The following is a 25,471-nucleotide window of genomic DNA, read 5'->3' as shown; positions in this document are numbered from 1 at the left end:
AAGATGCAACTGGTAGGTTAAATGATAGCTAAACTTAATCTAGTTTTCAGAAGTTTCAATCTGAAAACGAGAAACTGCAGTTTAACTGGAAAGGTGAGGTATAAGGGCAGGAGGTCTGGTCTAGAAGGTAGAGCCTCCCCTACCTAGACTACCCTATAAAACCTGGATCATTGTAATCCTTCTGGGTCCCTCCACGTATGTGTGTTTGTGGGGGGTCCCATTTGCAAACGAGTAAAACGTTAGAAGTCCTTTGAATTCTCCTGTCGCCTGTTTGTTTGCCTCTCCAAAAATCCAAAGAACCGTGTGTGTATTCATTCGGGAACAGTTTTTAAACTGTTACCCTAACAGTTACATAACAGTTTTTAAACTGTTACCATAACTGTAACCATAAACTGTTACCAAATGAACACACACACGATTCTTTGGATTTTGGAGAGGCAATCAAACAGGCGACAGGAGAATTCAAAGGACTTCTTACGTTTTACTCGTTTGCAAACAGGACCCCCCACAAACACACACACGTGGAGGGACGTCGAAGGATCACAATGATCCAGGTTTTATAGGGTAGTCTAGGTAGGGGAGGGGGGACAAGAGCACACAAAGAGAGCAAAACACATCCATAGCAAGCATGGGAAAAATAACAGACCTACAGGCCCACAGACATTTGGCTTGGTTATCAGATCAACATCTTGATCCTCAGGATGTTCAGGAGGGCAATTCGATACGCATCGGCAATTGGTTTACAGAGATATCCATTACAAAGGATCTGGTACTCTATGCATCCCTTTTATTTGTTTATGGCTCTTGTTTATGACTTTCTGTTTACCCTTGTGAACCTATACCACAGTTAGCCTGTTCTCTAAGAGGAATTTTAGATGCTGGATTTTGGTCAGAGAAGGGCCTTATGGGTGAACTGGGCAGAACTGGGCATCTTGGGATATTTCCATATTGTGAGCTGGGCATATTGGTAGTTTTCCCTCCTGATAGACAACAAGGTAAACAGAAAGTAGATGGAATTTTAGCAAATTTACAAGCCAAACTAACTAGTTGGGAGTAACACCATGGGTGGCATGAGTGAGCAAGGTTCTTGAGATAAGTCAGGGTATGAATAGAGGGTATGAAAGAGTCCCTGAAGATAACATCCAAAGGTCGCCAGTTCGAGGCCACCGGCACCGCACCGTGAACGGTGAGACCTTGAAGCAGCTGACAAGCCTAGCTGAGTTATGCTGAGTTATTCCACCTGCTCTTTGGCCGCTGTCAGCCTGCGTGGGAGGAAAATGGAGGCCAGAATGTGATACCAGATCATAAAAGATCCATCTGAAAAGTTGTGGTTCTTGAAAGACAGAACCTTCTTCAATTGTAAAAATCCCTATTGGGATTTAGGATAGCCTGCCTATGTAAATCGCCTTGAATTAAAGTCTGAGGAGAAATCTGACGATCAAGAAAGGCGGTATATAAATACCTGTATTATTATTATTATTATTATTATTATTATTAAGTTCAGAAACTAAATAAATTCAGAATACATCTAAGGATTTGCTGTGCTTCTTTTTCTTGAACTGGGCCCATGCAACACACATACATAAATGGAAGTTTCCTACCAACAAAAAGATTTGTGCATATCCCACTCAAACACAGTGACATCACCTAGTATGGTATCCAGTATGGTATGGAACATGAGACTGAACTACATTTTACCCGAAACACTGATACAACAAAACTAATGTTGCCGTTCATTTTCAGGATGTACTTTCATTAATGCAGATAATTCAAAGATTGCCAGAATACTAGAATTAAATAATCACTTAAGGAAAGTTACTTACTTTTTAATTTCTTCCTCAACTACGTTAACTCCATCTTTCTGAGGATTAAGAAATTTATTAGTGGCACTGCCAAAGTCACAGAGAACATAGTTTCCACTGTCATTTAACAAAAGATTCTCAACCTTAAAAAGAAACAGAGAACAATTAAAAATACAGACTGAGAACACCGCAAACTTTCAGGGAAAGCTTATTTTCATTTAATTTCTTAATCCTGGATTTTATAAAAGTCAATACTTTGGCTACAAATGACTAAAATTACAAATGATTTTTAATTACCACTTCGCAAAAATGCATACTTTAAAGTTTTGTCAAAGGCCAATAATTTTTATGACCCATGGTTAAAATCTCCATACCGATTCAAGTAATAAGTGAGTGGGTATTACACTGTCACGTTAACTCATTTCTTCCCAGCCCACAGGTGTACACTTTTGATCCTTGTTGTGTATATGCAACATTGGGCAGAAATAGCTTAAGTACAAAGACTGACCCCATCTCATTCAATACAGATGGACCCTCAGCCAATTCTGTTGCTGTTGCCTGAACAACTGATGCTCACAGTGTAGTAAACAGCTTTAAAGTAATGAAATTCATCTTCTACTCCAGGGGTGCTCACACTTTTTTGGCTCGAGAGCTACTGTGAAACCCAGCAAGGCCTGGAGATCTACCAGAGTTTTTTTTTACAATGTTCGCGCCATCATAACATATAACATTTATGTGTACAATGTATGTTGGTGTACCTTGAGCCCCACTGAGTATAACAGGACTTACTCCTGAGTAGACATGCCTAGGATTAGGCTGTGAGGCTGCAATCCTAGCCACACTTACCTGGGAGTAAGCCCCATTGAGTACAATGGGCCTTGCTCCCGGCGTTTCCTCCCAGAGGCACCTGAAGGGCACTCCGCGATCTACTCATTTTGCCTCGCGATCTACCGGTAGATCACGATCCACCTATTGAGCACCCCTGTATCTACTCTTCCTCCTGCTAACTGCACAACCATATATCTATCCCGCAAATAACTTACTTTGTGAGTTGCCTATACCAGAGCTTTAAAGCTAGCAAGAGTTTTCTCTCCTGGCCACCTGGCAGAAGCTTTGGGACTACATGAAGTGTGCCCACTGCAACCATGGCTTCAGGTGGGCAGTGTTGGAAGAAGAACGGGGTTGTCCATTGGCTCAAGCATCTTCCCACTTGCTCTTAATGAGTCAAAATAGGATAGCCAACTGATTCAGTGTGATGAAGCACCCCTCATTCAGTTCACTTCTCCCCCAATTTGATATGAGTATTTCAGCCAGCTCAGGATGACTTGGTTCCAAATAAAGGCCAGACCAAACATATACAGGTTGAGACTAATTATTTGCATGGGTTTCTTTCAAGCACTCATGGAGGCAAAAGACTCACTATAGCAAATCAATTTAAAAAACAGTTTCTTTGCTCCAGTGATTTAAAAACAGCCTTGCTGACCTTTATGATGTTAAGATAGAGTTATTAAGAGGACAATCCAACAATCAGTCTCTGGAAAAGTGCTTAGAAAGGCTTCACTCTGACCCATCCCTCCACCAATGCAAATTATCTTTCTTTCATATGCTGGGGGGAAGGGAAGGGAGAGAGAAGGATTGATGGATTGTCAGCCAGCTGCCCTCTCTCTCATTAAGGAAGCTATTGTTAAAGGACTGTTCAGTTTTTTAAACTGATTTTAAAGGGGTGCATTTTTCCCCTTCTCCAGGGATCAGTACATTCCTTCTCATTTGCAGTGGCCATACGTGTTGAGTCAAATTCGTGTATAAAAAATCTGTGAATAAATAGGCTGGACCTATACTTGCCACAGAGCTGCTTTTTCCTAGCATAGTAGCACCAACAAGGCTATCTTATTCTGAACCACCTCTCTTTGAGGTAAAGAGCTAGCAGAGCCATGTCAGTGGAGGACAAGCATTATGCGTCTTCATCAAACCCCCCCTCCCTGTACATGTTGCAGGTCACATAGGTTTCTTCTTCCTCTACTAGGGGCTGATAATTTTGCCTAAGAAAATTATACAGGACTGCCTCAGCATTACGTATAGTTTGCTACTAATGTTTAAAACTAATTACTAATGTATAAAACTAACATTTTAAAGACTTGCTATAACTTTTCTCCTCATTGTTTTTATGCATTGTGCATTTATTATGGCACTCTGTAAATTGCCTTGGGCATTGGTTTCAACATGAGAAAGGCAGGATATAAATTTTTCAAACACATAAAATACTAATCCTCAAAGACTTTTTAGAACAGAAAGGCCATAATTCTTTAGATAGATGTCCTATGCTTTTCCTTCCATATGGGAGACACCTAAACTATATACAAGTGGCAGTTGGTCTTCAACTTTTGGAGAACTGTTGACAAAGTAATCCCAGTCCCATCACCACAGAAATAGTTGCCCTCTCATGCATAGCGAACTTGCATGAATTCAACTACATGTGCTCTGCAAACAGAAGGTTTAAATAGTGCAGGCGATTCTGCCTGCCATTCCACTTACTACACACATGACTGGGAGTGAACCTGAGCTGGGAGAATGAAGCTGCTGTTCCTTAGTGAGTCACAGTTCCCACGTGCCTCATGTAATTTTTAAACACGCATATTTTCGGGTTGTAAGTTATTTCAATGTAATTGTGAGCATATGCGATTTTTGGCTTTACACTCAGACCTCAAAACATAACCCTCCTGGTAACAATGAGGGGTGACTATCTCACATTACAGTTAACAAACTACAGTGAATAGCAGTAAGCTGTTCCAAAGAAAAAGGGGCATCTGTAGCTGGATGCCTCATGTTAGGAAAGGAAAAGCATACAGAATAGTTTATTCAACAGCTATTCGCATTACTGGGCTACCACACAGGAGCCCAATAATGTGATTTTATTTATTTATTTATGTTCCTGTTCATAGCCAGGAACAGCAGCATTTGGCTCACAATTCTGCTTCAAGTTCTTACCTTTAAATCTCGGTGAACAATGGGTGTTTTGCATTGATGCAACCTAGCCACAGCTTCACAGGCATCACAAAATATTCGTAGTACTTCTGGCTCAGTAAAGCCTGTTTGCAATCTCTGATTCATTTGATTCACTATCTGGCCCGCTATAAGAAGCAAGGTATAAATTACAATAATGCTTTAAAGAGAGTTCTAATAGGATACATTTTAAACAATTCTGAAAAACCAGTTATGAAAACTTTAAAAACAAGTATTCAAACCAGATAGATGATTTAACTGCTATGGAGTGCCAGCTAATATGAACTTTTTAAAAATGAAAAATCTTATTAGATATGCTGGTGAACTTCCAAGGATGAGGGCTGAAATATGAACTCCCCAAGTCTAGAAATCCATGTGCCATAGTAACTCAAATTTTACTCAGTTTATGTTGAATATACATTACTGTATATGCATTAGTGATCAAAGAGAATTTTCAGTCAAGCTTGTCATTATACAAGTTGATTACCCCTTACCTAGACAGCTGAAATCTGAACTATTCCAAAATCCAGACATTTATGTCCAAGATTTTTTATAACTGTCTCCAGTTGGAACACTAGATGGTCTTGTGCTCATTCCCACACACAGTGCAGGTACAAGTTCAGTTCTCTGATCTATGGTGTGTACATGTAGAGACACTGTTGAAAAATCTCAGAGGCCAGCAGACACCCATAAGGGTAGCAGTGAAAAGAAAAGGAAGCATTTCTCAATATATTCATGCAATTATTCCAAAATCCAGACTACCTTCCCATCCCAAGCAGTTCGGATAAGGGATTCTCAACCTGAACCAAATTTATTTTCATATTTAAGATACATCGGAAACACCATATAAACCAGGGGTGTCAAACACAAGGGCCAGGGGCCGGATGTGGACTGCTGGCTTTTTATCCAGCCCTTGGGCTCTCAGCTGCTGAGCAGTGATGATGTGTCACTGCTGAAAGAACAGCCCGCGTAATAACTGGGATCTCCCATATCCTCAAATATGATCAAGATTTATGTATTTTCTGATCTGTCATTTGTAGCGAATGAGTTCCTAAGTGAAAAAAGTGCTTATTTCTGGTTATCACCTGTTTAATGACATCACTTTGGGCCTTCAGCAGGCATCATGAATGCTATTTGGCCCGCTGTATGAAATGAAGTTGATACCTCTGATCTAAACCATGTAAGCATTTTCTAACAAGGAATACCAAGCAAAAGTGCTCAGTGTGTAAGCAATAACCTGCTATTTGTGTTAACATTGCTATCAAAGGAGTTACTGCTTTTAAATAGTAAGATATAAACACATATTTACAGTTTCTTTTAGCACTAAACATCAGGTGACCAATCTGTCAACATTAGGGTTTCTGTACCTTTAACAGATTTATTAAGGAGATAATTTTGATAAGAATCAAAAGCATGATTCAGGACAAGCTGCATTCACCAAAATTCTCACATCTATACCATAGTTTCAGGAGACTTAATACTGAACAAGACTATGCTGAAACAGACTTTGCTATGTTTTCATTATCTTTTCATTTAAGCAAATGCTGCAATTTCCCAAAGCCATTAAAAATATAAAGGTCTTTCACAATACATACAGATTAATTTAACAAAAAAAATTGATGAACTGGATCCCGAGGTCCATTTGTGAAAGCTCCAAGTACTTGAGAAAAACAGTTTGAGTTCACACAAGAAGTTTTCACAAGGAAATAAGAAATTCTACCCCATTGCATTTGCACGAGAAGTGTTTGGCAAAAGTGCTGATTCTCTGCTTGGAGCAGGGAGCAATTTTCGTTCCTTAAAACTCTTTTGTTATGTCTCTATAGTGAGCAGCAATCCCAACAGAGCTTGAAACATAGTTACTCCCCTAGCTGCTAGCTCTTGCCACTCACCAATTCTTCCCTCTAGAATGCATGTGGAAATTGCCCCACATTCCACAAACAGCTGCCTGGAAAAGTATCAATGCTTCCAGTGCTGCTGAAGGAATCAATGTTCACAGAGGTGCAGCAAAAGAAGTATTTTAAGGAAACCACATTTCCTGCACCACATTTCATACAGAACTTTGGTAGTGCTAACCACCTATCACGCTTTGGATACATGCCCAAAATTCTCATTATTGTGATAGAAATACAGTTGTCCATAACCAATTTTGTAAGTTTTATCAAAGAAATGTATTCAATAATTGGAAGATACATTGTAAATGCACTGAAGTTTCAAGTTGAATTAAAAGTCTTCATCATTTCAGAAGCAGTATAGGACTATGTACTCTTTGCAGAATGAAAGCAAATGACTAACTAAACGCAGTTCATTTTTATTTAGGCGATATACCAAAATCAAGGCTTAAGCACAGTCCGTCCTTGCATTCTCCTATGAAGTCCTCATTCTCCCTTACAGCGTTAAGGAGCTAACAGCGTTAAGGAACTAACGACTAATTAACTTTGACAAACAAGATCCCACTTAAATTGTTCAGCAGTGCCCAAAGTTGCAGTACTGCAGAAGCTAAGCAGGCTTGGACCTGAACAGGCATCTTAGGTGGGAGACCACTGCAATATCCGTGGTAAAAGCAGAACAGATATATTTAAAAAAGAATTCGGAGATGAAACACTGATGACTGCCCATTCTTGCTTCTTGCCCCCTAATTTCTGGGTTCATGAAGTGCAATTGTTCTGGAAAAGTGGAATAAGCAGTGGTCAGTACCCAGTCTTAGAATCTACTAGTAAGGGTGGTATAGACTTGCCTGCTGCAAAAACCATTCATCAGAACTATTTTCATATTCAAAGTGATAGAGGTTCACTTACCACGACAGTATTCCATTAAGATGAGTACCTCCCATACATTATCACTAACAGAATTAACAGCACAATCCAAATACCCTACAATGTTCTTGTGCCCAGACAACTCTTTCTGAAAAAGAAACACATAAGATTAAAGAGAAAAGGCAGGTTGCTTACTTGTAATTATAATTCTTTCAGAGGTCATCCATACAGATACGCATAATTGAATTTTGCCTCTGCAAATAATATGCCTCACAATCTTCCAGATCTTTGTTGAACATTCTGCCCTGTGCTTGAGTGGGAAAATCATGTGCATAGTTGTCTGCTTAATGTGTGGGAAACAACCCCTCAAGTTTATTTAAGGACACTCCCTACTTCAAATTGTCCAGTTGAAGTCAGCCCCGCATTTAAAACCAGGCATGCAGATGCGACAGTTGGGCAGATTGTGCCTGCACAGATAACAACCTGCAGAGCTATAGCTAAAGGTAACTATAGTTCTTGAGATCTTCCTTCATGGTCTCTGTGAAGTTGCACATAGCGGAGACTATGAGGTGTATTAAGGTTAATCAAAAGACGTTCCACAGCATAGCACACCCAAATGAGACATCCACTCTAGACAGAGTCCAAGGCATAGTGACTAAACAATATTTAGACCACATTAGTGCCCTGAAGAACCCTGAGAATGGGACACCTCTCAAACTGGTGAAAATAACTGCATTGGTGAAGTATGCTCTTTAAGGTGGATGATAGCTCCTAATCTGCTAACTGGTAAGCTTTGGTTACCTAGTGGGCTATTTTTGCCCTTGTGGGATTCTTGGCTGCAAACACAAGTCAACTGTCCACCAAAACAGTGAAGTTATGTTGACTGATACAGAAGGAATGAGCTCACTTAGTGTCTAATAAATACAAAGCTTTTCTTCCTCTTGAAGCTGGGCTGTGTGGTTCCTCAAAGACAGTAGGAAGGACCAAGCTCTTTGAAGATAAAACAATGATGTGGAACTTCCTTTCCTGTGATAATCTGAGCCACACTATCTTCAAGTGGGTTGCAGTGCATTGTGCTCCTCATCCCACTTTGAAATATTAGCAGTCTTGTCAGGTGCAGCACAATGGAACACTCTTGAAAAGGTAGGCTGGAAAAGTCTACCAACTTGGGAAAGTAGGATTTGGTCCAAAATTAGTAGCTGCTAGAGTTGGAAATGCACCCCTGGCCTGAACACAGACGACAGAAAACAACTTTGTATGGTCCTCATGTGTAGACAAAATCAATGCAATAACTGCTGTGGTGGATGCCATGTGATCCAGGAGCAGCTGGATTTGATCTGCAGGTTGAGATGGAGATGTTCGTAATCGAGGTCTAGCTCCTCTATTCTAGGAAAGATATAGCTACAGGTGTTTATTTCCAGTGAGTAAATGGAATTACAGCCTAAGTAATGAGTTTCTTGGGTTTTTAGGGTCTACTGTTTTTAGGAAATCTTAATGTTTATATATTATAATGTTTTGACTGACTTTTTATAAGCCACCAGGGAGATAAAGAGGGGTGTATCTCTCTCACTGAATACAACAGACTTACTTCTCTGTAAAATACACTGGTTTCACACACTTCTAGGTATAGCAGTGCAGAATCCAGCAGGACTCCTATGAATCAAATCATTTGAGTTAAGTTTCAGCTGAGGCTTCTTGCAGATGATATGCAGACCCAGGGTCCGATACACAGACCTAGTGTTTCAACTGAGACTTCTTGCAGATGATATGCAGAAGTTCAATGCTTTAGGAGTTGATGTTTAGATTATGCCATTATAGCTCAGGTTTCATTATAGGTCACCTTATTTCCAGATGAGGGAAAAATTACTATCCCTCTATACTGAGAAAAAAAAAACACAGTAATCAGTCACATACTTTGTGAAGACCCTTCAGGTTGTGGAGATGCCAAAAGGGAGAACTTGATATTGAAAGTACTTGGTGCCCGGTCTCTTTTCAATATTATGAAGTACCTAAAGTAGAAAGTCCACTGACATTTGGATTGGGCTTTCTCTCCGTCTACTTAACAAAGCTATGGAAGATTCCAAGGTCAGCTCTGCATACATGCGGGGCTCTATTACATGCAACTGCACAGAAACTATAAAGAAGAAACTACAGTCACAATTCTATATACACTTAAAAGTAAGTCCAATTAAACTCAAGGGAACTAACTTTTACATAAACATCCACAGGTTTATACTGTAAAAAAAGAGGAACAGCAACAAAATCAGGAAATAAGAATTACAGTGAGAAATGCCAGCCTAGCATAACATACTCAACTAGCAGGTGAGGGTCCACAAGGGATCACAACCTGACAAAAGACAGGGCGCACAGATAGCACAGAAACATTAAAAAAAAATGTTTAAAAAACAGAAAATAAGGGCGCTTGTTCCAGGGGTTCCAGTATCCTGGCTGGTTTTCAAACAAGCCAGAATTTGCCATGGCCAGATATCATAGTGAATCCTGACTTAATTTAGAAATGGAGATAGAATCTTTCTTCCCCTTGCAAGTGAAGGGAAGGGGAAAGCACATCAGTAAGGCTTAGGGATGCCACCAGGATTAAATTCCATAAGAGATCTGAACCAGGCCACAGAGTGAAAAATACACCTATACTACACATTTATCCCCCCACCAAGTATATCTTGATATTTTAAATTATAATGCATTATTTGCATTTAAAAGGTTCACAACATGAAATCAATTTTACTTACCATTATTGTTATTTCTCTTTTGCAGATATTGAGGTCAGGCACATTATTAACATACATTCGTTTCAACGCACACCGGACTCCGCCATGTGTTCGCACAAGGAGTACTGTGGAAAAGCCACCTGAAAGAACGTGAAGATTAAGTGGTTCAGTTAACCAATTCAGCCACTTGATTTAAATACCTTTTGCTATTTTTTAAAGAAGTAAATTCATTAATACTGCTCTGTCTTCAATCTGCTTAATATGATTTGCAAGTGGGAATCCTTAAGGAATCATGCAGTAAAATGGAAATAAACTATTTTTGAAGGCTTCCTTCACCCACCACTATAAATCGACTACTAAGGGGGGACTGCATTCAGAGAATACTTCCACCAAGGGCAAATCCAATTTCCATTTCCTCCTAGTTGATAAAGTTAGGGAAGAAAGTGGGCACAAGAAAACACACACTTTGGGACTCTTCTGCAAAAACACCAAGCATTAAAAAAAATTGAGCCCCTACTTTCGCCCACCCTGGTCACACAGAAAACTAGGAAAGAACGAGCCATAGCTAATAATCAAGAAACACTGAAGATCATTTAGAAGATTCAACAGATGCAATATGCGACAGCCCCAACTGGTCAGAGAAAGTTGCCTGGAATACTTTTTTAGACTGTGAGCCCTTAGGGACAGGGAGTCCTTTATTTTGGTACATGAACTGCTTTGTGAACTACTTTTCTGTTAAAAGCAACATGTAATATTGTTAACATGTTACATCTGTTCTATCTTGCCCATATTGGTTACCAATACGCTTTAGGGTCCAGTTCAGAGTGGTGACATGAGGCTTTAATGTCCTGAAAGCCTGGAACTGTCTTAAGATTACCGGCTCCCATATGTCCTGACCAGTCCTTGAGATCAATCATAGAGGTCTTGCTTTCTGGGCCATCTTTATTGGATTGGTGACTACCTTTAACAGAGTTTTTTCACTGTCAGTGCTGCAATTCTTGCAAGGTTCATCCAACAGCCAGGATGGTATAGTGATTCTGGTGTTAGTTCTCGAAGATCCAGGTTCAAATTCCCCCTCAGTCCCAAAGCTTCCTAGGTGACCTTGGGCCAGTCACTCTCAACCTAACCTATCTCACAGGATTGTTGTACATTGTTCCTTTCCTTTTTTCTTCCCATCACCCTGAACTCGTTTGAGGAAAGGTGGTATAAAAAAGTGAACAAATAGGGTATCAGACTGGCTTCTCTCTTTCATACCTTCAAGGAGAAGCTTTATTAGGATTTGATTTTACGATGTTCAGTGTTGCATGATTTTCACTACTTTTATAGTTTATTATTGTTTGCATTCATACTGTGAGCTGCTCTGATATGTTCCCACTGAAAGGAGCAATATAAATCTGAGTAAAAAATAAATGCCTTGCTAGTTAAGTGAAGCCAAAATTTTGTGGACTCAATTACCAAAGCTTAAAAAGAAACTTGGGTAAAACACTGCATGAATGCCATGAAACGCTGAGGCTCTGTGATGCTCACATGCATAAGCTGTACACAGAGAAATGGAAACCCTTTAGAATTATTTTGCAAACATAATGAGTACACGAGCTGAACACAATCTGGGAAACAGATTCAAAATCGAAGCCAAGTACTCTACCCCCTCACACCCAGGCACTGCAAGTTTTGAATTCTCATTCCAACAGATGGTTTTGAATACAAACTGCCAATTTTGAATCTTTGTGATCCTCTGTTTCAGCACTACATTGCATCATTTCAGAATGTAGATAACTCCTAAATCTTTCAATTTTCTATGTCTTATTCCTTTTCAACACGAAATCCTTGCCTGATCAGTTGTACCATATCAGCTTATGAAACAATGAGTTCACAAAAGTTCATGTTTTCTTTAATAAGTTTTTCAGTACAAGCACACTTTTTAATAACTCAAACATTATGCATGAACATTAACCATGCTCAGCTCATGTCAGAACGACAAGTTCCTATGCTGTTGTCCCCCCCCCCAAAAAAGATGGGTGCCATAGTTCACAATCAAAGGGTGAAATGAGACATACCAAACACACTTCAGTATATATTAAAATAATTAATAGTGGCCATGGGGGGCCATCAATCTAGATCAGGACTTCTAGATCAGGACTTCATCGATCTAGTTCAGGACTTCACGTGAGAAGAGTTTATTCCTCTTCCCCCCCCCCCACTACAGCAACTATTTGCACCTATTTTCTATTTACTCCAAGTCTTTGGTCTGCTTATATAATACCAGAGTAGTGTTTTCCAAACTTTGGGCAGCGACCCACCAGTAAGTCGTGAGCCCTTTTTAGGTAGGTTGTGAAAAATTTTTGAAACTTTAAAAAACTTTGTAACCATCCTTGCCGGTTTGAAGAAGAAAATTGTTAGCTGGAATGCTAACCTGTGGTACGAGGTAAACTTCATACCCTCAAATTAAAATGTCACATTTTCCGATTTTCTCTCATAATTGGAATACTACAGATCACATGTGAACCCAGTTTCAGACTTCTGAATGGCCTGGAAGTCACTAACTGCACATCTTGCTCTCCAGTTCAGCCTTCTGGTTATCCTGGAATGACTGTAAATGTTTCTAGCAGCCCTGGGACACAGGACCCAATTATTAATTAATAAAATATTTCTTTCTTGATATTTTTGTCCAGTGAGTTGCAACAGAGTGCTTTAAAAAGTGGGTCCTAGTGCTAAAATGTTTGGGAAGCACTGTACTAGAGGAGTAGTTCTCAAACTTTTAGAATGAGAATCTGTCAGGACCCACCAGAAGTGATGTCATGATTGGAAGCGATGTCCTCAAGCAGGAAAATTGTTAACAATCCTAGGCTGCAGTTCTACCCACATTTATCAAGGAGTAAGTCTAATTTACTATCATTGTCAAAAGCATATACATGGTAGCCTGTTAAAAATACAGATCTGTAACATTTCGCCAAATGCAGTTACATACCATGGTAGCATCAAGTCTAATAGATTAAAAATATTGAAATGAATGGGGACCCACCTGAAATTGGCTCGCAACCCACCTAGTGGGTCCCAACCCACAATTTGAGAAACACTGTACTAGAGTATTCTGAAATTAAGCCCTACTATCTACAAACTGTACCTATGAATCTCTCCCACCAGCTGCTCAAATCACTTCCATATGCCTGCTACTTTCCTATAAGCATTCCACCCACTATGAAAGTAGTAAAACGGCCAACAGATTCACTAATTTTCCCTAAGCAGTAGGCCAATTCAGACTACTACCAAATCATAGTTTGGCAAGTGAATTAAACTTGGTCTCATATGGTGCTATTCCCTCCCTATTTTGTATAAGTTCAAGGGTCTTTCAATGTTCATTTATATAATATCAAACAATGCTTTGGTGTTACACCTGAACAGGCCCATTAGATGTGCACTTTTGCTCTGGCTCCTTGTATGTGACACTTCAGATCGCTTCCTTTGAAGATGCATAGACTCTTATCCTACAGATAGATCACTTTAGCCTGGAAAAACTATGAGACACTGTTTCAACTGAAAGGTAGGAGACAAATTCCAATAAAATAAATATTCTGGATTCACACCAGGGTACCCAAGACCTCTATTTTGGGGAAAGGGAAATTATGTTTTCTTGAAAAGTGAACACACATTTTTACATTAAGCGAGTATAGTTACCCCACCACTGCCAAACACATTCTGATGAACTTTCACATTAAACATTTGCATCCAAGTTAATTAAAACATGAAATATCTTGCACAACTACTAAATTATGGCACAAATGTTAGTTGGAAGATATGCAAGTAATTACTTCTTTACCATTAGGTGGCATCATACCCTAACATACAGATATGTAACTTTCTATCACAATCTTGGTTCTTAAACTGAGGTAACCTGGAAAATATCAGATTTGTGTGTCTTCTAAGTAAACAAAAAACCCAACATGTAGTTCCTAAACTGCTAATGGGAGCAGTTAATAAAGTGATACTAAGACTACATAAAATGTAAAGAAAAATGCTGTGACTTCATATTTAACAGAATTACAGGGTGACCCAAAAAAAAAAGGAACCCACAAATCTTTGAATAAAACTGTTAATTTTAATTTTTCTTCTTTTTTCTTTCAGGGTATACAAGTTGACTTTGTGCATGAAATATTGGAACAATAATCTTCCTCAAACTCAGTAAGTTTGAGTCCAGTAAGTTTCTTGAAATTTACTGGACCTTTGTAGGATTTAATAAAATTTTTATGGGTTCTGTTTTTTTTGGTCATCCTGTATATGAGAAAGATTTCCACACCAGAGTTTCTACTATTCAACAAAACCTTTTTCACCAACTGCAGAGATTTTAATATTCATAAAAACTTCCTAACTACAAGGCTGTATAAGATATGTCACGCTATACAAAACCAAAATTGAGGCATTGAGATTAGCAGACTTCAGCTAAAATTATACTCACTGGTGGGTCCCAATCCAGTTTGGGAAACACTCGTATACAGACTTTGTGTCATCAAGAATTTAAACAGGGTGCATCCGTTTACCACAGCCAAAAGTGATATTGGCTAGATCAGCAGAACTTTGGACCCAACTGGCATTTTGAAACATACTGAGGGAAAGTAGGTCGCCACTGATATCCTAAATGAATTTGTCGAACCCCTATTTAAAAGTATCTAAACTTGTTGCCACTACCACACCTTGTAGCAACAACTGCCACAGATTATGTGCTATGTGAAGTAGTGGTTCCTTTTGCCTAACTGAAATCAATTAACGGCATTGGGTGATCTCCAGTTCTCCTACCATACACAGATAATTTCCCCATTTATATAGACCAGTGGGTGCCAAACACCAGAACCTGGCTGGATCTGGCACCCACAAAAAGCCTTCTCCCAGTAGCTTTCTGTTGCACACCACAGCATCTTATCTTTCAAGCCAATCTCTGCAGCAAGTTGCACCAGGCAGTCGCTGCCGCTGCCCAATGCTCCAGCAGGCTCTGTACCCAAATTCTGGGGCAGAAGTGGCTGCTTGGGACAACCTGCTGCAAAGATCAGCTTGAAAAATAAGATGCTGTGGCACGGAACAGAAAGCTCCGCACCACCAGGGGAAGGTTTTTTACAAACACAGCAGTCCCACGGTTTTGAGACCACCTATGGACACATCCTTCTGCTCACATCCTATTCCACCTAATTTCTTCCCTTCTCCACTTTGTATGTTTACATTCCTCACCCTTCAGTTTGTTTGTTTTTTGCTACTCGTTTTTGTTGCCACCTGTCCAATAACAGTAATTTTGCTCTCAAATTCCCTTCTCTTATTTTACATTTATCTCCTTAAAAATCTTACTGGGTTGTATCGATCTCTATCTCGCCAATGTTGAACATTTAAGTTCCCTGGGATGTGTACAAGCTAACAGCAGCAGCTTTGCTGAGAGGAGAGAGTTGTCACAACTGTAAGTTTCAAGATAAATGATAATTTGCTAACTAATACTGTGAATAAACCCCAAGTGTCCCATTTGTTCTTCCAATTTTTGATTAGATCAAAGCAGCTGGGGGGAGAATAGGGAGGAAGAGATCTGGACCACAGACCTTAGGGGAGCAAGTTAATCCTTTTGATGCCATGGTATTCATTTAAATCATTCTCCCCCACCCCCCACCTGTCTCTCTTGCCCTACAGCTCCACGGTAGGTGAGACGATTACAGAGAATGGGATTTAAACTGGAAACCACAGCATAGAGCAGGGGTCTCTAAACTTTTTGGCGAAAGGGCTGAAATATCAAATATCTGGACCAGTGTTAAGGGCTGGGAAAAAAATTAAATATAAAATGTAAATAAATACATTAGAGACAGATCTTACATGAAATCAATGAATGGGCTCAAATGACCAGGATTCCTCCAGCACCAACACAGCCCAAGAAATAAAGCACACACTTAAATGGACCCTCATTCCCCCACCCCACAAGCATAACTCCGGTTATGTTTGGTCAACTGGGCCAGAGGCTCTCAGGGAATCAGAGGCTGGCCGTGGGTCGGACAGAGACTCTCTGTGGGCTGCATCTGGCCCCGGACCGGGTTTGGAGACCCCTGGCATAGAGGAAGCGCTAGACTATCCATCTCATAGCCCAGAGGTTCCCAAACTGGGGTGCTGTGACACCCCAGCCAGGAAATTTCTGCTGCTGCCCCCTTAAGCGACAGGTGACAGTGACTGCAGGGACAAAATCACTACGATCACGCTGCTACCAGGGACAGAAGAGCTTTTCCTAATTAACTGGGGGTCACTATGGCTCTCGGGAGCCTGTACCCCCACTGCAGTCCTCTCTGCCCTTCAAACTGCTGTAAATAGCAAAAACAAAAACACACTTCTGCTCCCCCTCTTTTTTGGCTCCTCACAGCAGTTTAAAGGCACAAGGCAGCAGAGGGGTCACAGGCTCCCCAGACCCTCTGGAGAGCCATACCATCCCCCAGGTAAGTAGGAAAAAGCCCATTCTGTCCCAGCAACAGCATGATCATAGCAACTGCAATGTTGCCTCCTACACCACAAGCACTTACAGGTTCCCAAGTTCACCCTGAGACTCTGGGAACCGCTGCCCTAGTCCTTATCCAACTTGGGCACTCCTATGTTGCTTATCTAAAAGAAAAACAGTAGAAGTTCCTGTTCAGTGAAGTGCCACAACAACTTTAGTTTGGTAAATCCTAATAAATACCTGAAAGACTGAGTGCCATATTTTAATATTGAGGCCATAAAACATGCAGTTTCACTTTAGAAGTCCCAAGACTTCAAAATTGGGAGATATTTTATCCAAGTAATATACAGATGAAAAGGAATAATTCTCAAGAGCAAACCAGAAACCTACCATCAAGGATTTGCCAGGTTAGTTCACATTAATATGAGAAATTCAGCCTCCACTCATTTATTACTCAATACAAGCAGGGTCTTGTATTCACGGATTAGGTATTCACCAATACAGTTATCCACAGATCCAGCATGCCTATTAACATTATTTAAAGGCTTACCCCAGTGAAAATGTTCTTCTTTTACAGAGTCACTATGAGCATACAAGTGTGTAGGGATGCTCAAACGGTCACCCATCAGCCTAAATGTTTAAAAAGTCCAGACCAAGGTTAATAGAAAATGGTTAACTTCTGCTTCCTGTTAACCCTGATCTAGTCTTTACAAGTGTTCAGGCTGCGTAGGCAGTCTGTGTGTTGCTATAAATTTATAAGTTTATAGAGACCCTGTAAAGAAAGAACATTTTCGCTGGGGTAAACATTTAAAAAACATTAACGGATGTGTGGAAAGGGTGCAGAGATAGGGCTCCCTGTATTGGCAGTTTCCATATCCGTGGGGAGTCCCTGGAACAGATCTCCAACAGATATGGGGGGCATGCCTGTACTACTAAAGGGTTCGCTAGGTAACAATAGCGTAATAACAGCAAATGCTACAACTGACACTCCTCTGAAGTGCAAAACTGAAAGTTTGGTCAGCCCTGTCATATCGTGGCCTAGCATCCCCATCTACCATCCCCATACTGGCTCTGATTCCATTTATCTATATGCCTCCCCCCCCCTCCCACAACAAGCTTCATTCCCCTTCACCCATTCTTGCCATCTCAACTTAGGGCTTATTCTCCTTCCTTCCTATAGCCACCCAAGGGTGGTCCAGGCCAAGCTGTTGCCCAAATCCACCCCTGTTTCAGATCAACTGCCTCTTTTTTGAAGTTTTTATAAGCTTTTCAGCATTCTCTCCATAATCCACTTGCCAGAAGAGATAGTGGAACTGGAACAAGAGAAGAAATGTCAACCCCCTTCTCTAAGCACACAAAAATATGATGATGTAGACCAGGGGTGCTCACACTTTTTTGGCTCGAGAGCTACTTTGAAACCCAGCAAGGCCCGGAGATCTACCAAAGTTTTTTTTTACAATGTTCGCGCCATCATAACATATAACATTTATGTGTACAATGTATGTTGGTGAACCTTGAGCCCCACTGAGTATAACAGGACTTACTCCTGACTAGACATGCTTAGGATTAGGCTGTGAGGCTGCAATCCTAGCCACACTTACCTGGGAGTAAGGCCCATTGAGTACAATGGGCCTTACTCCCGGTGTTTCCTCCCAGAGGCACCTGAAGGGGGAGGTCGGCACTCCGCGATCTACTCATTTTGCCTCGCAATCTACCGGTAGATCGCGATCCACCTATTGAGCACCCCTGATGTAGACAGTGGAGAGGCTGAGCAGTCAGCAGGCTAAGGGAAGCAGCAAGTTGGCATAGGGCTTCCCATCAGTTTGCCACCTCTCCCAGTCCAATGGATGGAAAGGGTTCAAATGACTTCATAGTTGGGCCACTTCTGGAGCCATCTTCTCTCTGGGCTTTCTGCCACATAAATTTCGTCTTGCCCCACCCCCAATCTCTTCCTATAAATTGAGACTACACAACAAAGATATTCCTAGCCCTGTGCCTATAGGAGATTTTAATCCTACCCAACTTTCTGATTAATTCTGTCCAACTGACAACTTTCACTTCCAGAAGAGATTGAAAATTAAGTTCAGCCAACCAGAACTGGCCTCACTCCCACAGGTATAACACACATTAAAGAACTTTCAAACCCCCAGAAATTTTATTCATTGTTAGTCACTACAATGCAAGAGCCACTTCACCAATTAACATCTCAACATACTGTACAAATTTGCCTTAAGCTGAATCAATCCATTAGTCTAAGTCCTGCATAAGAAAAAAAAATATATCATCTTACTTACAGCATGCATGGTAAATACGACACACATTCAATTTTAATGCTCTCTTATAGGGAAAGAAATAAAATTCCAACTCACCCTTACAATGTTACAAACCACTTAGTGAACCAATTACACGTTGGCATGCAGGTAAGATGCAACTCAGATTTCAGTCCCACAAGCAGAAAGATAAAGGGCTGGATAAAGGAAGTATGTCTACACAGGTTTCCCATTCCCTCATGCTACTTTTGTGTGCAACAGCAGTTGAAGATAGAATACAGGGAAATCCTGAGTTGCTCCAGACGAGAAGGCTTTGACTGAATGAACTGCAAAGTCCCCAAAAGGCCATGGGATCCTCAACACCACATACTCAAGACCACCTCCAACAGCTCATGATGGTTACTGAGGTGATTGCTGAGGTGATTACTGAGCAGCATGACACCAACAAAATCCATACCATATCCAGGAACTCAAAACTAGAAGACTGTTGAATCATATATCTGGCAAGGGAGTTAGATTATGGCCTCATCTTCTCCCTTCCCACTGAATCTAGGCTGCTGCATCACCAAAACACAAGGTAGGCACATCTATCTCCCTCATCTGCCCAGGTCTCAGTGATGGAAGCAATGCAGTTTTCGCACACTTGAAAAAGCCCCTCTCATTCACCCTGAGCCTCTCACCAGTGTTTGTTGCGTCCCATCTGCCTTCCAGTACGGAAGGGACTGGTGATAACATCGCCAGTTACTTCCAGTGGTACTCCAATAGATGGGGCACGCAAAGTGGTTCAGCAGCAGACAAACATTGAAACATGCTGATTTCAGGCTTTATAGGACATCAAGTGAGCCCTACTTACACATGGGCCTTGCATTCACAAATGTGAGCATCCATGGATGCTGCGCAGTGGCTCACAAGGCCTCCCAAATGCGACCAGAAGTGGCTTTTGGCTGTGTCCTGTAGCCCACTTTGCAGGCTTTCCCTGTCCTCAAAAAATCCTCCTGATGCAACCAGAAGTTACTTCCAGTCATGTCAGGGTAGCCCGCTGAAAATGCTGGGAGGCTGGCACAACCTTTAGAGGGCCTGCATGGCCCCCATGCCAGGTAAGTCCCTGTGGTCCCTCCATAAAGTTCATTATGTGCAGATACCAAGCACACATTGTACTTTGATTTGTGCCAGGAAACATAGTCAATACCGATTAACAGGCTTAAGTCCTGCATGAAACCTAGTTCATTTTCTACTAACTGAGGTTTCCAAGGAGTCTTCAGTGTAGTCTCTCAGTGTTACAATAGACCAATTTAACCATCAGTGGCCAGAGAACTGCACATAACATCCTACCATACTGCGTTTGTTGGTGTGCATGCAAGGAGGCAGAAGATAAAACAGTGCTTATCAAGCCCTACAGGAATGGTCTTGATATAGGTGCAGCATCAAGGGTGTGAATGAATTGGGCCCAAAGTATTTCACATAAAAACTGTGCCCAGCTGCTCAGATTTAGGAAGCTATTTCTCAATCTTTTTTACCATTTTCCTCTTCATCCATTACACCACAAGAGAGCCATACTACTACAAGACCTGGAATTTCTATAAGGGAAGCCAATATTTGCATAACCACAAGACATACTTGGAGACACATACCTATATAACTATATACAATACGAGTTTTCATCAAAAAAGATTTAATACAGTTTTACCAATACAGGTGTCCCTCATATCAATCTAGGTTCTCGCTATCTGCTTTCTGTTCCAAAATGAAAGGAAGAAAAATCTTATTTTTGCAAAGCATTTGCAAACGAAGAGAGGTGAGTCATGAGTGCAAAGGGGGGAATCAGAGTAGGGTCTACTGGTATCCCTGGTAGGAGCAGGAACCCATCACTTATGGTTACAGGGGAGGCGAGAACATCTGTATTAGTACAGTTTGCCCTCTAATAAACTCAAATGAACATTTCAGATGGCACCTTTGTTCCACAAGACCCTTGTAAACATTCCTTTGATGCTGCTTCAAAGCCCTCAAAATACAAAAAAAAATTTATACAGGGTCCTTCAGAGAAGAAAATGTTGGCAAGATCTCTGCTTGAAGTGGTTTTCAGGATTATGCTTATTCTACTCTGACAAGGCAAAAAGAATTTAAAAAGGTTTCCAGATGAGTTTAAGTTATATATTTAAGAATTCCAAAGGATCCAAATTTTGGTTTGTCTATACTCCTAGGGAAAAGGGATGACAAGTTCCATAGGAACCTACATTCATATAGAGGGGTGCGTCTACTAAATCCTCAGATGATCTTAAAAGACAGCCGAACTTTGAAGCTTATGTAGATGACTACTGACAATAGATCCTCCATGTTCAGTGGCAGTGTATATGTTGCTGGGGAAAACAGCAAAGACAAGCTGTTGCCTTCATATCCTGCTTATGGGCTTTCCCATAAGTACCTGATTAGCCACTGCAGGAAATAGGATGCTGGATTTGATAAAACTTTGGTTTCATTCAGCAAAGCTCTTTTCTTATGGAATAAATCTCCTAGTTTATTTTCAAAATCAACATGGCAGCTTCTATTTTCCCAAGGAAATACAGAACAAAAAACTTCCAACAGGAGATAGGGATTTACAGGACTGCACAAGTTAGGGATTGGGCCACCAGACCTAAACAACTCACAGATTTGTGTAAAGCTTTCTATGTCCTAAGTCAGGGGTGGCCAAACCACAGCAAGCGTGGCACAGGAACACTTTAAGAGTTATGCACAAAGTCACCACATATTTAAAAAATTTAAACAACAACAAAGAAAGCACCACAGCATGCTTTTATGGTTTTCTTGATTTATTTACTAATCTTTACACTCCCAAGTTTCCAACAGGGCAATGGCCACATTCAGGCTGGCCATGCCTACTCTGCTTGATTTGCTCTGGTTGAAAAATAGGGGAAAGGCAGGAAAAGAGTTAACACAGGAAAGAAAGCCAATAGGAGGGATGCTGGTGAGCTGCATTCTGCTCATTGGCTGGTCACTTGCTTACCCAAGAAGACCAGATTGGTGGAGCACTGAAGAGGTAAGGGGCAGGCTGTAGAAGGTGGCAGGGAGGTAGTGGGACAGTGGAGAGATGACACATGACATCAACAAAACCTAAGTGGCTCAGCTGGGCAGAGATACCATTTAGGGAAAACCATCTGCAATGAGATCCCAACTAAGATCATCTTTGAGGAAGAGAAGATGGGTAGAAGAGGGGGGTTAGGTTGTGCAGAAAGGCAAAGAGTGCATATGGACCTTGGGACAAGTCCTGCTGGGCCAGATTAAAGGTCCATGCAGGCCACGTTGCTGTCCTCAGCAGTAAGCCAGATTACTTTGGAAAGCCCCAAATATGCAATAGCACTCCTGTGTAACTTCTGGCACTCTGAGATACACTGCCCTTAGAGGCTCTACTTAGCTATTTCAAGTAATCACTAGAAGTGACCTTAAGGTGGAGTGGCACATTCAAGATTCTCTACATTAATAATGGCACACTGCATGCTAGAGGTTCGCCATTCCTGCCCTAAGAGGTAAGTAGAAATGTTTGCACAACTGAAATATAGCACCTTCTCCCTCAAGAAAGTATACAAGACTTTGTTTACTGGATGATCACTACTGCTTTCGAAACACAGATATTATTTGACTAAGACCTCACCAACATTTGCCCAACTAAACTGCTACACCACAAGCATACATTATACATACATACACTTATACATGCTTACAAACACAATTTCAGTGCCACTGCACCAAGTACCTACACCAAGCTGCTAGGGTCCTTGAGGCAAAGCCTTGCACTGGACATGGGTCCTTGGCCTGTGGCTGACCTTATCTGACAAACCCAACAGAAGCTGTGCAAGCTATTCTTGCAAGGTATAACTCCTCCCAGCTTCACTATTTTAACTTTAAGTACTGTATAACTTGAGAATATCAATGTGAATGGAAGACAGCTCTCACTCAAGTACTACAACATGTACACAGTAGTAAAGATTACATTATCGACTGTGCGAAGAGCATCTCCAAGGAAAACATTCTCATGCTAGATTGTCACAGCAACTCAACAACCTGATCTTTAAAATGCTTACAGGAAATTTTGTTCATTTCAATGGAGCTTCTGCTAAGTGTGTTTAAGATTAGGCCTTTGAGTTCAATGGGACTTAATAGCAAATCAACATGCTTGTAATCAGACCTGCGAGTCTGACTACTGTAGAACTTAAAGTACACCTAACACTGGCTAACGTGATAGTGAATTATCCATGTTACTCCCCAAGTATAAGGTCTATAAAACTGTAACAGTAGTTACATAAGGTGGCACCTGCTACTTCAGGAAGCCTACAGTTGCAGTAGCTACAGGGTTGAATTCACCATCACCCCGTTCACATTCTTCCACTTTTGGGCACAGCAAAAGGCACCTTGCCACCCAAGTGTTCACACCTCCACTCGCCTTTTATAAACAGGACTAAAGCACCAGCTGTGGTCAACCTTACTTGACAATACAGGTGAAATCCAGACTCAATGACCCAGGTGTCCCCTCTATTTCCCCATACTAGTGCCAGCTTGTGTGTACGTAAGAGAGACACACACAGCCTGGGCCACGGAGGGAAGAGAGGGAAAGCACAGATCTTACTGCAACTTTAATGTGCTCAGAACAAATATTATAGGCTGCAATCCTAGCCACACTTACCTGGAAATAAGCTGCATTGACCATAATGGGTCTTCCTTCTCAGTAGGTATGTATAGGACTGGGTTATTAGGCTGCAATCCTATCCACACCTGCATAGGAGTAAGCCCCATAGATAATGGGACTTCCTTCTGAGTAGACATTCATAATACTGGGCTCTTAGGCTACAATCCTATCCACACTTACTTGGGAGCAAGCTGCACTGACTATACTGGGACTTACCAAGTCAACATGCACAGGAATGGGCACTAAATGTGGTTACTCAATCCTTCAGGCGTTCCACAAGGATTCCTTCCCCAGAACTAGAGTGGAAATGAGTCTCGTGGCCAATGGCAACAGCAATAGTACCTAAAAGATATTCTATGCATGCCTACTCAGAAAGAAGTCCCATTATAGTCAATGAGACTTACTCCCAGGTAAGTGTGGATAGGATTGCAGCCCTAAGACCAGTTGCAAGCCCAGAGAACAGGAAATAATAGCGAGGCATTCAGTGGTGTGTCTGTCAAGGCCCTGCCTGGAGTGAGGGTATATACAGCATATAGGGTGTGGTGGGGGTGTTATATGAATGGGGGTGTGTGAGGGGGGTTGTTATGTGAGTGGGGGGGCTGTATATGTGTGAGGGTGTGTGAAGGGACTGGTATATGTATGGGGGGTGTTATCTGTAGGGGATGTGAAGGGTGCGGGGTATTATGTGCGTGGGGGAGTGTGTGAGGGGGCTGTTGGGTGTGGGGGCAGTGCGAGGTTGGGGATATTACATATTTGGGGGTGTGAAAGAGGTGTTATGTATGTGGGGGAGAGGTGTGGGGGTGTTCGTGTGAGGGGGCTGCTGTGTGGGGGAGGTGTGTGCGGGGTGGCTGCTGTGCGGGGGGAGGCTGTTGTGTGGGGGGGCTCCTGTGCGGGGTGCTCGCGGCGTCCTCTCCCCACCTTCCGCCAGCAGCTCCTCCACGGTGACCTGGTAGCGCCCGACGGCGAAGACCCTGCTGCTGCCCACTGCCGGGCCGGCTCCAGTGCCCGAGCCTCCGGCCCCCGCCGCAGCCGCGCCGCCGCCTGCAGCCCCCGTTCCGCCGCCGCCGCTGCCTCCGGTGCCGTCGGACTTGGGCATCCGAGAAAACTTCTTCATGGCGGGCGAAGGACGAGCGAGGAGCCGCCCTCCTTCCCTGAGGGGCCGGGACCGTGCGGCTCCCTCAGCCAGCGCCCAGCCGCACCAGGAGCCCGAGGCCGCCGCCGCTCCCGTGCGCTGACGAGGCGCCCTCACATGCCAGCCGCCGCACCGCCTCAGGGACGCCGCGCTCGGCCGGCCAGTCGCCCCGCCGCCTTCTCTCCTCAACCCGCTCGGCGACGACGCTGAGGGCCCCTCCCCCGCCGCTTCAGCGCCAGGAGGTGCGCGTACCCGCGCGCCAACCGCCCTAACGTTCGCTCACTCGTGCGCGCTCACGACTGGCGGCGCGCTCACCGCAAGGCAGGGGCGGGGCTGGGCGCGGGGAACACGCCCGCGAGGCTCCTCCGCCCGCGCAGGCGCACTGGACCCTTTGCCGGAAGTGAGGTGGCCACGCCTAGGCGGCGCGTGCTTGAGGCTGGGAGGGGCTGGGTGAGCGCCACGGCCTCGCTGACCACGCCCATTCCGAGTTCAGGCCTTCAAGTGGCTGGCTGGGTGTGAGGTGTGGACTGTGGGGCGGGGATAATGCTGGCCACGCCCTCGCGCCAGGAGCCTTTGGAGAAGGACCGTTAGGCAGGGAGGGGGTGGGACAGTGTCAGGGTGACAGTTAAGCAGGGCGTGGGCACTAGAACCAGGGGACAGCC

General features: G+C 42.5%; 1 protein-coding gene across 3 annotated transcripts in view; it reads right to left on the bottom strand.

The window, feature by feature from the left end:
- BMP2K (BMP2 inducible kinase) overlaps positions 1-25,096 on the bottom strand; it is a 52,925-nt gene extending 27,829 nt beyond the window's left edge. For all 3 annotated transcript variants that reach the window (XM_066631937.1, XM_066631939.1, XM_066631938.1), the window contains exons 1-5: positions 24,596-25,096; positions 10,303-10,421; positions 7,598-7,703; positions 4,788-4,930; positions 1,824-1,945 (exon numbers count right to left, since the gene is read on the bottom strand). In XM_066631937.1, coding sequence (XP_066488034.1) covers positions 1,824-1,945; positions 4,788-4,930; positions 7,598-7,703; positions 10,303-10,421; positions 24,596-24,791 — 686 coding nt within the window. In that variant the 5' untranslated portion in view covers positions 24,792-25,096. The remainder of the gene's footprint in view (positions 1-1,823; positions 1,946-4,787; positions 4,931-7,597; positions 7,704-10,302; positions 10,422-24,595) is intronic.
- Between the last annotated feature and the right edge of the window lie 375 nt (positions 25,097-25,471).

This window comes from Tiliqua scincoides, chromosome 6 (genome assembly GCF_035046505.1).
Source record: "Tiliqua scincoides isolate rTilSci1 chromosome 6, rTilSci1.hap2, whole genome shotgun sequence".
Lineage (NCBI taxonomy): Eukaryota > Metazoa > Chordata > Lepidosauria > Squamata > Scincidae > Tiliqua > Tiliqua scincoides.
Note: the sequence above shows the minus strand (reverse complement) of the source record. Positions and strands in the feature narration are given on the sequence as shown.